This window comes from Tupaia chinensis, unplaced genomic scaffold (assembly GCF_000334495.1).
Source record: "Tupaia chinensis unplaced genomic scaffold, TupChi_1.0 Scaffold000044_1, whole genome shotgun sequence".
NCBI lineage: Eukaryota > Metazoa > Chordata > Mammalia > Scandentia > Tupaiidae > Tupaia > Tupaia belangeri.
In genome coordinates, this window is record NW_006159500.1 from 1,832,567 (window position 1) to 1,847,805 (window position 15,239).

Genomic DNA, 15,239 nt, shown 5'->3' on the forward strand with positions numbered 1-15,239 from the left:
CTGGCCCCAGGTCCACTTATCTTTGATGTCCATTTAAGACCTAGAATTCTTGTGAAAGGGTTTCTTCTTTGGCCCCCAAGTGTTGTCCCCTCACACTTTGCTCAGTTTCCTCATCTTGGGAGTGATAGGCTCTTGCATAGACAGATTTCTAATTTTGTCACATAATAGGATGATCGTTAGAATAACTGTACAGGTCACTTTTACCTTCTCTAGTCCATCCTACATTAAAACGTCTGTCACAGTGGATATTAATGATGCAAGGAGAGGGAGTTGGGTAGAGAGAATGGAAGGGTTTAGCAGGTATATGAATTCCGTATGGGACTTGAGAACACATATGAACTTAGTCAAATTCAGGTAGAGGCAAATAAGGTTGGGACAAAAAAGCTATATCCTTTCATTATGTTTTCAAGTTTGGAAAGAAGGACAGAATTAACTAGTGAAACTTATCTAGCAAGCTGTCTTTCATGCTACAAGATGACACTATTGATTTATAATTGGAAGGGCAAGCCTGAGAAGTTAGGTTTATTATATTCAATCTTTTTTTTTTTTTTTAGATAGGTTTTTGCTATAGGGCATGTGTGCTTGCCAGAAAGACAGAGACAGAGAGACAGAAAGCAAGAAAGCACACCCCCCCCCAAGGGGGAATGGCCACTCCACAATCCCTTCTCCTCCATTCTCCTCGTGGGATCTTGGGCACACACGCATGCATGCCCAGTGTAAGTTTAAGCCACCGGGTCCAGGACTTGAACCGCAGTCGACTACATGGCAGTCTAGCGACATAGCCATTACGCAAACTGCTGGTCCCTATTATGTTCAATATCAATGCTCTTGTTCAATTGCCTGTCCCACAATTTTGTTAGAACTGGCAGAAGCTAAGTATGGAAGAAGCTGAACTGCTTACTAATATAAAAGGACCATGTAAACTTTTACTTTAATTAGTTAAGATTTTGTTAGTGTGAACTTGAGATTTATAAATATGCTGTTTCCACATATTTTATATGATGTGTTTTCTATACAAAATGTTCACTCAAATAAGTGTTCAGTATTTGAAAGTACATAAACTCTGTTAAATGAGCCTTGTCAACCCTGTATGAGACTGATGATATAGAAGGGACAAATACTTGTTGAGGGAACCATGCATGAATTGTTGATACTGAAGAACAGAATAAGTACAGACTTTGAAATGGACTTTAAAGGGAGAATGAAGAAAGATGTGTGTATGTATGTTTAAAATCTCTATTATGAAGTTACTATCTGTGGTAATGTTTTGTAGCCAGTTGTTTAATATGCATTGCTTTTTAAGAAATAACAGTTTACTTAATTTTACTTAATATATGTTTTTTAAAATTTGCTGTAGGGCACTTCCACTCACCAGAGAAAGACAGAGAGAGAGGGAAAGTAAAAAAGTAAGCCACAGAGTCTGAGACTTGAGCTGCAGTCAGCCATGTGGGAGTCCAGTGCCTTAACCACCATGAGCACATGAGCACATGAGCACATGCACCCACTCGCTGGCTCTTTCTTTTTTTTTTTGGGAGAGGTTTTTTTTTTTTTTGCTATAGGGTACATGCGCTCGCCAGACAGAGAGATAGAAAGCGAGAAATCACTCCCCAGCGGGGATGGCCACGCCGCAATCCCTTCTCCATTCTCCTCTCGGGATCTTGGGCAGGCATGCACACGTGCCCGGCGTGACTTTTAAGCCACCGGGTCCAGGACTCAAACCACGGTCGACTATGTGGGAGTCCAGTGACATAGCCATTACACTTAACTGCTGGTCCCAACCACCCGCTGGCTCTAATCTGCATTACTTTAATAAAAATTTGTACATGACTTCATATTATATGAAAAAAGTACTCATGTTTTTCTTGAAGATAAAATGATCTTTTTTTGTTTCTTTTTTGAAGATATTGAGCAATTTCATATCCAAGTGACCCAAGAAGATGGAAATAGAGTGGTAAAGATTTGAAATTCCTTTTGCTTCATATTTCTTCCCACAAAGAGCTACATGACTGTTAAAGATAGGTTAATGTTTTAATACATTTTATTTGCTGTCTTTTACGTGATAGGTGTTGTAACATGTGAAACAATACAAATATATGAAGGAGTTTATCCCTGTTAATCTCTATCCAACCTAATCGCAATCTCCTGAGGAAACTAATAATAATTGCCTCCTGTGAGTCTTTCTGGAGCTTCATCTTGCTCATGTAAATTAATAAAAGGGATACAAATGCACATGTATAGGGATTCAATTTTTTTTTTTTTTACCAAAAAGTATCATACTGTGTACATTTACTTGCTGCTTCTGTGTTTGCTTTTCTAATTTAATATTTCAAGAGTCCCTATAGGTTACTAAATAGAGATACAAATAGTAGTTTTTTTCTGATTTATGTGTGTGCACACACACACATTAAAACAAATGGAATCATAATATGTAGTTTTACATAATATAATTTTCGTTTCCTTTTTTGCTTATTTTCCATGATTCCCTTTCCTGTTTTTTTTTTTTTTTTTTACCTCTTTTTGTTCACAACTCGATTACCAGGAGGAAGAGTGTGGTGGGAGATCTAGGCCACCAGTGGATGGCAGTGCAAGGGCAGGACAGGGTCGGAAGAGGGTCAAGCTCAAGAATAAAGACAAAGACCAAATCTCAAAGAGCCATGAGAATTTAGAGGCAGGATTTAAATAAGTTGGTGTCAGGAACTGGAAATAATTATAGATAAGGGAAGTGGATGGTAGAAGAGAGTGAGGAGGAGGGGATGCCTGTCCTTAAAACGACTCTGTTTTGTCAAGAGCACCCTCATTATTCCTTCACTTGCCTGTGCTCTTCAAGTGTCACTTCTGCCCTGAGTCCTAAAGACTTAGACAGCCACTTCTTATAGCAGTATGCAATTCCATGTGTTCTTCATAGCATTCCTGATGACAGAGGTGGTACTGTAGTTATAGGGAAGTTGAAAACCAAGACTCAGGTGAAGAAATTCTAGAGGACAAAATAGTGATCTGAACTTGTGTATGCCACACTTTGATGATTGTGTTTTTGTCAGCATATAGCTTTATCTAAAAGAGTTCCCAAATCTATCCTAACCTAACAAATTTCAGAAAAGTGGAAGCAAGATGAATTACCCAAGGCTTAGAGACATTCCAGATTATTTTGGATCTTTTGTCCAGCATCACTTTTTTCCAGCCTTGATGTAATGGATCTGGGCTACTAAGAAATAGAGGTATTCAATTCTTTATGCTGGGTGCCTCCCTCAAGTTCCAAGTTAGCCTTGGTGGAAAAATTCCTGTCAGGATTAGAGAGGACACAGGCATGAATATGGACCATTCTGACATTTTTTTTCCTCTAATTTCTTTTTCTTTTCTTTTTTTTTTTTGAGAGGTTTTAGCTATAGGGCGTGTGCGCTCACCAGACAGAGAGATAGAAAGCGAGAAATCACCCCCCCTAGGGGGAATGGCCACGCCGCAATCCCTTCTCCTACATTCTCCTCTCGGGATCTTGGGCACGCACGCACACGCGCCCAGCATGAGTTTAAGCCACCGGGTCCGGGATTCGAACCGCGGTCGACTACGTGGGAGTCCAGCAACATAGCCATTACGCTAATTGCTGGCCCCTTTCTCTAACTACTTCTTCCTCAGCCTATCTCTACTCTTTACTTATCCTTCTCAATGTAGATTACTTATTCTGGATAAGCATTTTGAGAAAAGTGAATTCTTTTTTAAAAGAATCATTTGTTTAAGGGACCAGCAGTTAGCGTAATGCCTATGTCGCTGGACTCCCATGTAGTCAACTGCAGTTCACGTCCTGGACCTGGTGGCTTAAAACTCATGCTGGGCGTGTGTGTGTGTGTGTGCGTGCCCAAGATCCCAGGAGGAGAAAGGAGGAGAAGGGATTGCGGCATGGCCATTTCCCCGGGGGATGATTTCTCGCTTTCTGTCTCTCTGTCCTCTCTCTGTCTGGCGAGCACATGCACCCTATAGCAAAAACCTCTCCCCCCCAAAAAAAAATTATTTGTTTAATTTTATTTATTATTATAATTTTTTAATTTGTCCATAGAGAAAATGAGAAAGCAAGCCACCAGGTCTGGGACTCAACCATGATCAGCCATGTGGGAATCTAGCACCTTACCCACCGTACCTCTTGCCAGCCCCAGGAAGTGAATTCTTAACTCCTGTTAAGTCATTATGAGGACAGTTGATGTACAAAAAGGGATAATGGGATCCTGGGTCTTGTTAGACCAATTATCAGCCTAATCTCACCTCTCTGGGCCTCAGTTTTCTTACCTGTAGAGTAGATGGATTGAATAAGATGATTTCTGGAATCTTCTGATTCTAAAGATCAAAAATTTTCTGATTTTGTTATTTAGCTAACAAACTTTTAGAATTATTTAATTTAATCAATTAATTAATTATTATTTATTAAAATTTGCTATAGGGCATGTGTGTTACTAGAGGGAGACAGAGATGGGGAGGGGGGGAAATGTGAAAAAGCAAGTTGCCAGGTCTGGGATTTGAACTGTGGTTAGCCATGTAGGAGTCCAGCACCTTAACCACCACACCACCTGCTGGCCTCACTAACAAATATTTTACAGCTGTAATATCCTTGGCAATTTATCTTTCTACATGTTATTTCATTTTCCTTTTTTTTTTTTTTAGACAGGCATTCATTGAATACCATTGTATGTTAAAAACAATCAAGACATTGAAAATATAAAGATGCCTTATAAGAGCGCATACTTGTTGAGGGATGACTTCTAGTATTAATTAATATGAAATTGTAATAGATATGTGCTAAACACTGTAGGACTACAGAAATGTGGAGCATTGCTTTCATCTTGGAGAAGTGAGGGAAAGCTTTGTACAGGAGCTAATTGTATAAGTCGGGTCTTGAAAGCTGAGTGGTTAAATATTGCTGAGATGGGAAGTAACATCATACTTACTGTGGAAGACATAATGGTAATAGATACGGTTGGACTATGGCCCAACTGGGGTCATAGCCTTTTACTTCCTCTCTCCTGAGTTTTCCCTGAGGATCACAGCCTGTTACTGGTAATGAAGGCTTGTCTGCAGAGGCTGATGAAGGGGTTATATTTGGAACAGGGAGTTTTGAATATTCTATTAATGCAGCTGTTGGTTTGTGGTAGGTGTGGTCTTGCCTTTAATAGCCCCAGCCAGTTTGTTAAACTAAAAATGATAGTAAAATGGTACATAATGGAGTGTTAGGATGAGGAAGAAATAAAACTTTTCTGGAAAGACTGTGTGTTGGGAGTGTAGGAGCTGCTAAAAATAAGCTATGGAAATATTTACATGTATCATAAAGATAGAATATGCAAAATAATGAATTACATATATATTCACCTTTAAAATAGTTATCTGCTTATAATTTTTTTAAAAAATCTCTTTAGGTGATGAAAAATTCTGGCCATCTCCCAAGAGACAGAATAGCTGAAGATTTTGTTTGGGCTCAGTGGGATATGTCAGAGCAGAGGTTATACTACATTGACCTGAAGGTACAAAATATTCCACAAGTATTCACTTTTATAGAAACAATTTGATTTGTGACATTATCATTACTGTAATTCACTAAACACATTATCATTGATGGAAACAGTCGATGAAAGTTTATTAATAATGAAGAGAGGGCCAGCAAGTGGCATGGTGGTTAAGGCACTAGACTCCCACATGGCTGACTGTAGTTCCAGTTCCCAACCTGGTTCCAGTCCCCAACCTGGTTACTTGGCTTACTTTCTCACTTTTTCTCTCTCTCTGTCAAGTGTACATGCTGTATAGCAAATTTAAAATAATATTAATAATTAAAAATTTTAAAATAATTTTAAAAAGAATGAAAAGATATTCATTGCTATAAGGAGATTTCAAAAACATTGTGGGAAAATGAGATGTGAGTTTTTTGAAGCCAAAAAAAAAATAGAAATCTATATATAGTCTTTGCATATGTATTTTCCATGAACCTCTTGAAGATTCCTTGTACTTTTTTTTCCCCAAGAGATTTTTGCTATAGGGTGTGTGTGCTTGCTAGAGAGACAGATACAGAAAATGAGAAGTCATCCCCCAGGGGAATGACAATGCTGCAGGCCCTCCTCCATTCTCTGCTTAGGACTTTGGGTATGCATACACATGCACCTGGTCTGAGTTTTAAACTGCCAGGTCTGGGACTTGAATTGCGGTCAGCTGCGTGGGAGTCCAGCAATGTGACCATTATGCCATCTGCTGTATAGTACATCTCCCCTTGTACTTCTTGACTGTTTCCTTTCTCTCTCTTTCTAGCATTTCTGCTGAGTTTTTTTTTTTTCTTGTTTTCATGGTAAGTCATTCTGTTTTCTCTCTTAGAAATCAAGGAGTGTCTTAAAATGCATCCAGTTTTATCCTAATGAGAGCTTTACTTTAATGGTAAGTACAGAAAATAATCAGGAAATGTTAGAGCGCGTTGCCCCCCTTTTAAGAGTATTGTTATAAATAGCAGTTTAGCATTCTTCTTGTTGTGTGAGTGAATCACTTGTATAAGTAAGTAAAATAGTCTTTCCATCTGAAGGCCTCAACTCTATAGTAAATGCAATTAATGTAGGCGATTTGAAGAGCACAGATAAGAAATCTCTACTACCTAAATGTCTCACATTAAAGATACCAAGCATAAGAGTAGGGACTAAAAGGAAGTAAGTGTGGTCTACAGAAGATTGGGCAACATGGTTGCAAGTTATTTGACCCAGAAGGGCTTATTAGAATGGTGAATTTGAGACTAGGAAAAAAGCCAATGAGAGGGTATCATTTAATTAATAAAAATCTAGCATTACTACTGGAAAAGCTATTTGGAGTTAGGTGAGGCGTCACTAACACAAGGGATTTCAAAAAGTTAATGGAAAATAGATTTAAAGTATGAGTTTATTTTGATTCTGAATTGTTTTTGAAATCCGTGCATAGTTTCTTCATAGTGTGTGTTTTCCATGAACTTCTTGGAGAGTCCCCATTATCTTCATTTGTGCTGGTCAGCATGTTATTTTTGACTTGGAATAATACTGGTATCTCATATAAGATTGGTATCATACCATTACAAACATTTCATCTACACCTCCTGAACGGTTTTCTTTTGGCTTATTCACTTTCCTTCTAAAGATACCTAGTTCTTGGGGGCCAACAGACAACATGGTGGCTAAGGCAGCTGAACTCCCACATAGCCAACTGTGACTTCAAAATCACACTTGGACATGTGTGTGTGCATGCCCAAAATCCCAAGAAGAGAAGGGATTGTGGCATGGTTATCCCCCCTGGGACATGATTTCTCACTTTCCCCCTCTCTATGGCAAGTGCATACACCCTATGTAAAAAATAAAAAAGAATACTCAGTTCTTTTTCCTTATGTGATCATGTGTTTCTTAGTAAAGGCAACTTCTTCCTGTTGGGGTGTTATACAACTTGTTTATGTTATTCAAATCTAAGGCATACTTTATCAAATGTATCCCATTAAGAAATACATACACATCAAACTTTTGATTGTATATAAACTCTAGAATATTCTCAAAGGATTTTCTGTGCTGTGGACTTGGAGGGGTCTATCCTCTGAAGACAATGCTGGTTTACAAGGCACTTTGTCATAAGGCAAGCACAGCACCCTAGGGCTTGCTCCGGTTTTCAGAACAGTTCCCATTTATTGTCATTTTGGGGAGTCATTTTCTCCTGACCTTTTTTTTTTTGACAGTTTGAAGCACCTTTGGACATATCATTAAGTGACTCGGGATTGAAGTAAGTTATTTATGGATTGTTAATTAATACAGACACTTGTGGACAAATGATTATATTTATTCCTAATCTATGGTATGCAGATAAAAGGACAGTGATATTCTGTGTGGGGGACCAGCAGATGGTGTAATGGTTACATCTCTGGACTCCCATAGAGTTGACCTAGGTTTAAGTCCAGGACTTGGCAACTTAAAACTAATGCCAGGCACGTGTGTGCACCCAAGATCCCAAGAGAATAGAGAAGGGATTGCAGCATGGCCAATCCCCCAGGGGGTGATTTCTCATTTTCCATCTCTCTGACTCCGTCTCCCTGGTGAGCACAGGCACCAAAAATCTCTTAAAAAAAAAAAAAAGATATTGTGTGTGTATGTACCTTTTTTTTTTTTTAATATTCCCATTTTCTTTCTTTTCAGAGAGGTTTTTGCTATAGGGCGTGTGCACTCACCAGAAAGAGACAAAGAGACAGAGAGACAGAAAGTGAGAAATCACCCCCCAGGGGGGATGGCCATGCTGCAGTCCCTTCTCCTCCATTCTCCTCTTGTGATCTTGAGCACACAGGCATACATGCCCAGTGTCAGTTTAAGCCACCAGATCCGGGACTCGAACCGCGGTAGACTACATGGGAGTTCAGCCACAGCTATTATGCTAACTGCTGGTCTCAATAGTCCCATTTTCTATAGGGAATATACACAACTTTCTCAGGAACACAGGATTGTACATGTGAAGTTAATTCTGTTGATTTTCTTAGTCATTTATTTCTGTAGGACATCCATTTATTTTGATGTGATTAAAGAGTTCAACGAGTCATAGGGTGCTACATTTATACAACCCTTTTCTTATTGTCATCAAAGAAGATGTCACAGGTCAATCATATCTCAGCTGAGTCTATTGCTCTATTTGTTTATTTATTTATTACCAGTTTCTTTTTACACATAAAGCAGGATGTTTCCCCCTTGCCAACTATGTTTAGTTGGAGGGGAGAGGCAGATACATACAAGACTAGCAATGCACAGAAAAAAAATGAAAGTCTTCCTATATCAGACTAATGATAATCCTAATGGCTATATACTTCACTAGTTTATTTCATCATACGTCAACCTTGAGTTCTACTTAATTGAAACAGTGCATTCTTCATGGTATATTTAAAGTATATTTATTCTTGGGCTGGCAGGTGGTGTGGTAGTTAAGGGCACTGGACTTCACATGGCTGACCACAGTTCAAGTTCCAGACCTAGTGGCTTGCTCTCTCACTTTCTCTCTCTATCTGGTCAAATTAAATAAATAAAACAAATAAAGTTAAATAATAATAATAGATAACAACAACAATAATAATAAATAAAGTTAAATAAAATAATTTTAAAAATAGGATATATTCATTCTAAATCAGAAAAAAATGTTATAATTTAATATATGTCTTCTAAAATTTCATAATTTCATATCTTATATGTGAGTTATAAGCTATATAGGGGTATAATACACACACATACACACACATTTCTGTTGCCAGGCCTACATCATGTATATAGTATGAAAAGAATTCTGTTACAAAAAAAGTTATCTACTTATGTCTAGGGACATGTCTCTACTTCTGTGGGTATAATATAGCAGCAACTCATATCCTTCATGAGAGGATGTATTCAATAATTTTTTTCTTTTTTGTTCTTAGACTTGTCAACTTTGGATGTGATTATTGTCAAGAAGAAGAGAAATTATCCAAACACTTGACTCTGTGTGTTTTTACCAACCATACAGGTAGAACCTGGGTCGTATTAATTGATTTATTTTTCTTTACTTGAATTCCACACAAAATTTAGTCTTTGATCTTTATGTGGGTTATGTGGATCCTGAAAATGAAATATAACAAGAGTCACCTTCTTACATACAAAATCATGTGGATTTTCATAGCCAAATTATCTTCTCCACTATCATTTTATAAATATTCTGTCTGAATGAAGGAAACTACAGTCATCAGGGTATTGTTTTTTTTTTTTTTTAACATAGAGGGTAAACTGTATTCTTTTTTTAATAATTACTTTATTTATTTATTTATTCATTCATTTATTTCTTAATTTGATCAGAGAGAGACAGAGGGTGAGAGTGAGAGAGAAAGGAAGTGAGAAAGCAAGCCACCAGATTCAGGACTCGAACCCTGGTCGGCCATGTGGGAGTGTCCAGCACCTTAACCACCACACCACCTACTGGTCCCAGGGTATTGTTTTAATAGTTATTTTTGTTCTAAGAGAGAGAGTGATTAATTAATCAATCTACATTTTCTCACTTGCTCTATCTTTTAACAAATGGTATAAAGCAATGGGGACATTTCCTGTATCAGGCTTACTAATATGTTTGGATTCTAAATCCATACACTTGGCTTTAAAAGTAATGCTATAATCATTTAATCTAACAATCAGGAGTTGATATAAAGTTATTAATGTCCAATATTCTGTCCTTTAACACATGTCCATTATAGAGAAAATGGAAAGGGAAAAAGAATACCTGAAAATAAGAAGAGAGGAATATGATTATATTCAAAGAATCTTGTGCAAAAATTGCTCTTTAAATTATTCAGTCTAAATAACTGTGCTAATAAATAAATATAATCTCCCTTTTTAATATGCCAACTTGAGTGGATATTCACTACATGAACTGAGTAGCACTTGGATTATAATTGGATTCCTTTAAAGCCAAATTGTATGGTATTCATACATTTAATTAACATCTATTGAGCATTTACTATGTGCTAGGCTTTGGGTATACAATGATGAGCAAACTGACTTGATTTTTTTTTATTACTATATGGCTTATTATTTGGTGTAGATTTTAGACATTCCATATTATGAAAATTATAGAAAGCCATCAGAACATGTGATAGAGGCTTAATAGAAGATATTAGTATCTTCAACTATATTCTAATTCAGCCGCTCCATCCCTACTCTTTCCTCCAAGATATTCCATCCCATTATTAGTCCTGAAAATTGTTCCTTTTCCCACCTTACTTCTCGTAGTTCATCCTGTCTTTTCCTGTCCATTCTAGGTCTCTCTCAGCCACATAAGTCAAGTCCCTCTATAAACCAGTTCTGGGGAGTACAAGAAAGAAAATATTTCAGTTGAGACTTGAAGGGTGTATATGAACTAAGACCAGTGTGACTGAGGTAGAATGAGGGATGGGGGGAGTATTGTAAGGGAAAGCTGGAGAAGTAGACGGGGCCCAATTATGTAAGGCCCCATGCATTGTCAGAGTATTTATATTTTTACCCTAACAGTTAGGAAAAATCATTGAATGTATTCATTTATTTTTCTTATCACAGTTTATTTTGGGAATGACAAAGCATCCTAAAGAGTTACATAACATAATGTGTCTATGTACATTTTCCCTAAATAATTGTATCATTTATAGTGTTTGACTTAACCATTCTGCCCATATATAGGTACTATTTTCTTCTTTTTAAATAAACCAAGCAAAAGGAAATTGCAGACATCATAATTCTTCACCACTAAATAATTCACATATCTCCTTAGGCTGAGGATGCTCTTCTGTGTAACCTTCATTCCATTATCACTGAAAAATATTACATTAATTAATAAACACTATTTTGTATTCAAATAATTTCCATAATTGTTTAAAAATGTCATGTGCATGTATGTGTATATATGTGTATATAAGTAAATAATAAAATATAGGTATATAATTTTTAAAAATAATTATTTAATTTGATTTATTCTTATTTTTTAAATTTTTCTATAGGACATGTTTGCTCATCAGAAAGAAAAAAAGAAAGTGAGAAAGTAAACTTCCAGGTCTGGGACTTGAACCACAGTTGGCCCTGTGGGAGTCCAGCACCTTAACTACTGTGCCATCTGCTGGTCCCCTAAGTGTATGTGTGTGTATGTATATATGTATGTGCGTGTATACATATTTGTTTTGTTTTGTTTAGAGAGATTTTTGTGATAGGGCATGTGTGCTCTCCATAAAGACAGAGAGATAGAAAGTGAGAAATCATCCCCCTGGGGAATGGCCATGCCACAATCCCTTCTTCTGCATTCTCCTCCCGGGATCCTGGGCACATACACAGACACACACACACATGTGCCCAGCATGAGTTTTAAGCTGCCAGGTCTGGGACTTGAACCGTGGCTGACTGTGTGAGAGTCCAACGACGTAACCATTACACTATCTGCTGGTCCTCAAGTATATAATTTTAAAAGTCAGGATCCCATCAAGATTTATGCATTATATTTAACTAAGACTTTGTTTCTTTTAAACTACAATAAGTCCATCTCCCATCTCCCACTCCTTTCTCCCCCACATTTTTGACATTTTGAGGAGTACAGGCCATTTGCCTTACGGAATGTCCTACATTCTGGATTTATCTCATTGTTTTCTTGTAGAGATATTTACCGTTTACTTTTCTTCTCTACATTTAAATTGGAAGTCTGGTCTAAAGGCACAGTTAGACATAAGTTAAGTGTTTTCAGTGAAAATGTTTCATAGGCGATGCTTTGAATTTCATTCGAATTAGTCGGAACTGTCCTACTGTTGTCAGTATGTCCTATTGTTGGTGATGTTGAGTTCGGGCATTTGGTTAAATGGCAACCATTGTGGGTCTTCCTTGCAAAGACACATTTTAATCTCTAAATTAGTAATTTATGGGGTGATACTTTAGCACCATACTAATATCTTGTTTTCTAACAACTTTTCACTTGTAGTTTTAAGATCCACTAATGTGCTGTCATTGAAGTGTGTTGAGCAGGCAGTGACCTGATTCAGTATGTATTTTTAGGACATCACTATGGCTGCTTGCTGAAGAATGGACTGGAAGAGGCAAGAGGAAGAGTGGGTAGATGAGGCCATGGTTGTATATTTGAGATGAGGGGGGCTATTCAATACAATGGGCAGTGGAGTCGGACAGAGCTAGATGAGTTTGAAATACATTTTGGAGATGAAACTGAGAGGATTTGTTACAGATTAGAATGGAGAGAAATAATTCTTCATTTTCTGGCATAAGTACATGGGTAAACAGTGGTGCCATTTATCGGGTACAGGGGTTTTGGTGGGCTCAGAAAGGAAAATCGTGAGTTACGTGAACTAAGAGATCTGGATCTTAGAGGAGGGATCAGGACCATCAATAAATAAATATGGAACTTGTCAGAATATAGCTGGCATTTGAAATCACGAGAGCAGTGGGTATGGGGTGAAAAGGAGAGCCATACATTATTTAATGACATAATTTAGGGCCATAAATACATAAAGATTAGGCAGAACAGCCAAAAGAAAAGGAAAAAATGTGAAGAGAGGAGGGAAACCAGAACAAAGGTGCTATCACAGGAGCTGAAGGCAGAGGGAGTTTTCACCAAGGAGAGAGTGGTTAATTGTCAGTAAGTATTAAGAGGATGAGTCCCTTGGGTCTAGCAGCATAGCAGTTACTGTGAACTATCTATGTTGGGTAGCTGATGTGCAATCTTGATTGTGTCGTGTTAAGGCATACGGGAACTGAAAGAGTTAGTGCCGGCAGGTGGCATAGTGGTTTAGGCACTGGACTCTTACATGGTGGACAGTGGTTTGAGTCCCTGACCTGGAGGCTTGAAACTCATGCCAGGCTAATGTGCATTGTATGCCCAAAATCCTAAGAGAAGAATGGAGGAGAAGGGATTGCGACTTGACCATCCTCCCTGGGGAATGATTTCTCACTTTCTGTCTCTCTGTCTCTCTGTCGAGTGCACACACCCTATACCAAAATCTCTCCAAAAACAAGTCAGCAGCACATGTAGACATGAAGGAGGCAGCAGCTTAAAGTGGAATTGGGATTTTAAGAATACAGTTTTATAAGACAGTCAAAATTCTATATTTGAATGCTTACTTAGATATATTTAGTAGTGAGGAAAAAGAGGACAGCACACAGCAGAGAATAATTGGTTTGAATTTGCTTAGAAGGCAGGATGAAATAGAATCCAGAGCTCACATGCAGAAGCCAGGGTAGATTCTTCTCTGCTACTTTGTTTATATCCAGTAGATTTAAAGCAATCATTTCAGGCTTTAATTCTATGTGACTTTTTATTCTTTTTCTCTTTTCCTCTTTGTACTTTCTCTTGAACAGTAGCAGCTGTAACTTATAAATGGGCTATCTCTGACATACATTATTTAATGAAGTGTTAGGTTTATCTGGCATGAGATGTGGAAGTCTGTTTTCTCCTTTCTCAGCAATGTCTGGGAAAGTAGCAAATGAACCATGTTCTTTGCAGTCAGCTTTGAAATAGGTAAAAAAAGCAAACAAAAAACATGTTTCAAATGAGGCTTCCAGATTTAAGCTAAAAGAAGCCAGCAATATAATCTCTTGGTTTTAGAGTTGTCAGTTCATGTATTTCCCAAATAATTTCCAGAAATGATTACTTTATCTATCTATCTATCTATCTATCTTTCTATCTATCAATAAATCAATCATCTATCTATCTATCTATCTTTATGGTTAAAACAAAAATCTACTCCAGTGGGACCAGCCCATGTGGCCTGGTAGTTAAGGAAGCTGGATCCCACATTGCCAATTAGGGATTTGAGTTCTGGCCTCAGTGGCTTGAAAAACACACCAAGTGCACATGCACATGTGCCCCAAATCCTGAAAGAATGGATAAAGGATTGTGGCATGACCAGTCTGTATAGGGTGTTCTTTCTCTCCCTCCCTTTCAACCTCCCTCTCTCTGGTGAGTGCATTTGACCTCTGGCAAATTAAAACAACACTAACAAAAACCAAAAACCAAACAAAAAGATAACTACTTCAGTGAAGTGGGACTGGAGAAAGGAGGAAATATTCTAATTCAAAGATGGCTCTCTCAATAATAGTTTAATTCACCACTGGAATGTAGACCAGACAGCATGGTTTGTGCAAGGAATGCTGAAAGACTCAGCATTATACAGAATCAATGTATCTAATTATTTACATGAATGATGATGTTATAATGATACCTGATGCTTATTTGTCACATCTTGGTCATTGGGAGCTGCTCTGTCAGTCAGCATTACTTTTTACATTTGTAAACGTTTGTTGGGGAGCCAGCAGGTGGTGTGGTGATTAAGGTGCTGGAGTCCCACATAGTCAACTATAATTCGAATTCCAAATGCATGTACATGTGTGCCCAAAATCTTGAGAGGAGAATAGAGGAGAAGGGATTGCTGTGTAGCCATCCCTCCTATGGACTCATTTCTCACTTTACTTCTGTTTTGGTCCTGCAAGTGCATGTGCCTTAAGGGGGAAAAAAAATTGTCCTGAATTTTCCTGCTTTAAAACATGAAACCAGCTACCTGCCAAGGAGTTAGAGGTTAAATCTGAATAATGGGTGTGCTCATGAGAGCTGCTGGTGGGCAAAAGTGCTGCTGCTGTTGTCTGGCCATTGCTGTTTATTTAAGATTAAAAGTTCTTATAGATTGTTGTGATAAATCTCTTAGAGTAGGAGATAAATAATTTAGAAGACTTCTAAGCTTTGAAAAGAAAAAAAAAAAAACA

At 37.7% G+C, this 15,239-nt stretch overlaps 1 protein-coding gene across 1 annotated transcript in view; it reads left to right on the plus strand.

Moving 5' to 3' along the window:
* GSAP (gamma-secretase activating protein) overlaps positions 1–15,239 on the plus strand; it is a 111,855-nt gene that overhangs the window by 38,519 nt on the left and 58,097 nt on the right. Inside the window, 4 exon segments of the mRNA XM_027773350.1 lie at positions 5,397–5,501; positions 6,340–6,399; positions 7,703–7,746; positions 9,410–9,495. Coding sequence (XP_027629151.1) covers positions 5,397–5,501; positions 6,340–6,399; positions 7,703–7,746; positions 9,410–9,495 — 295 coding nt within the window.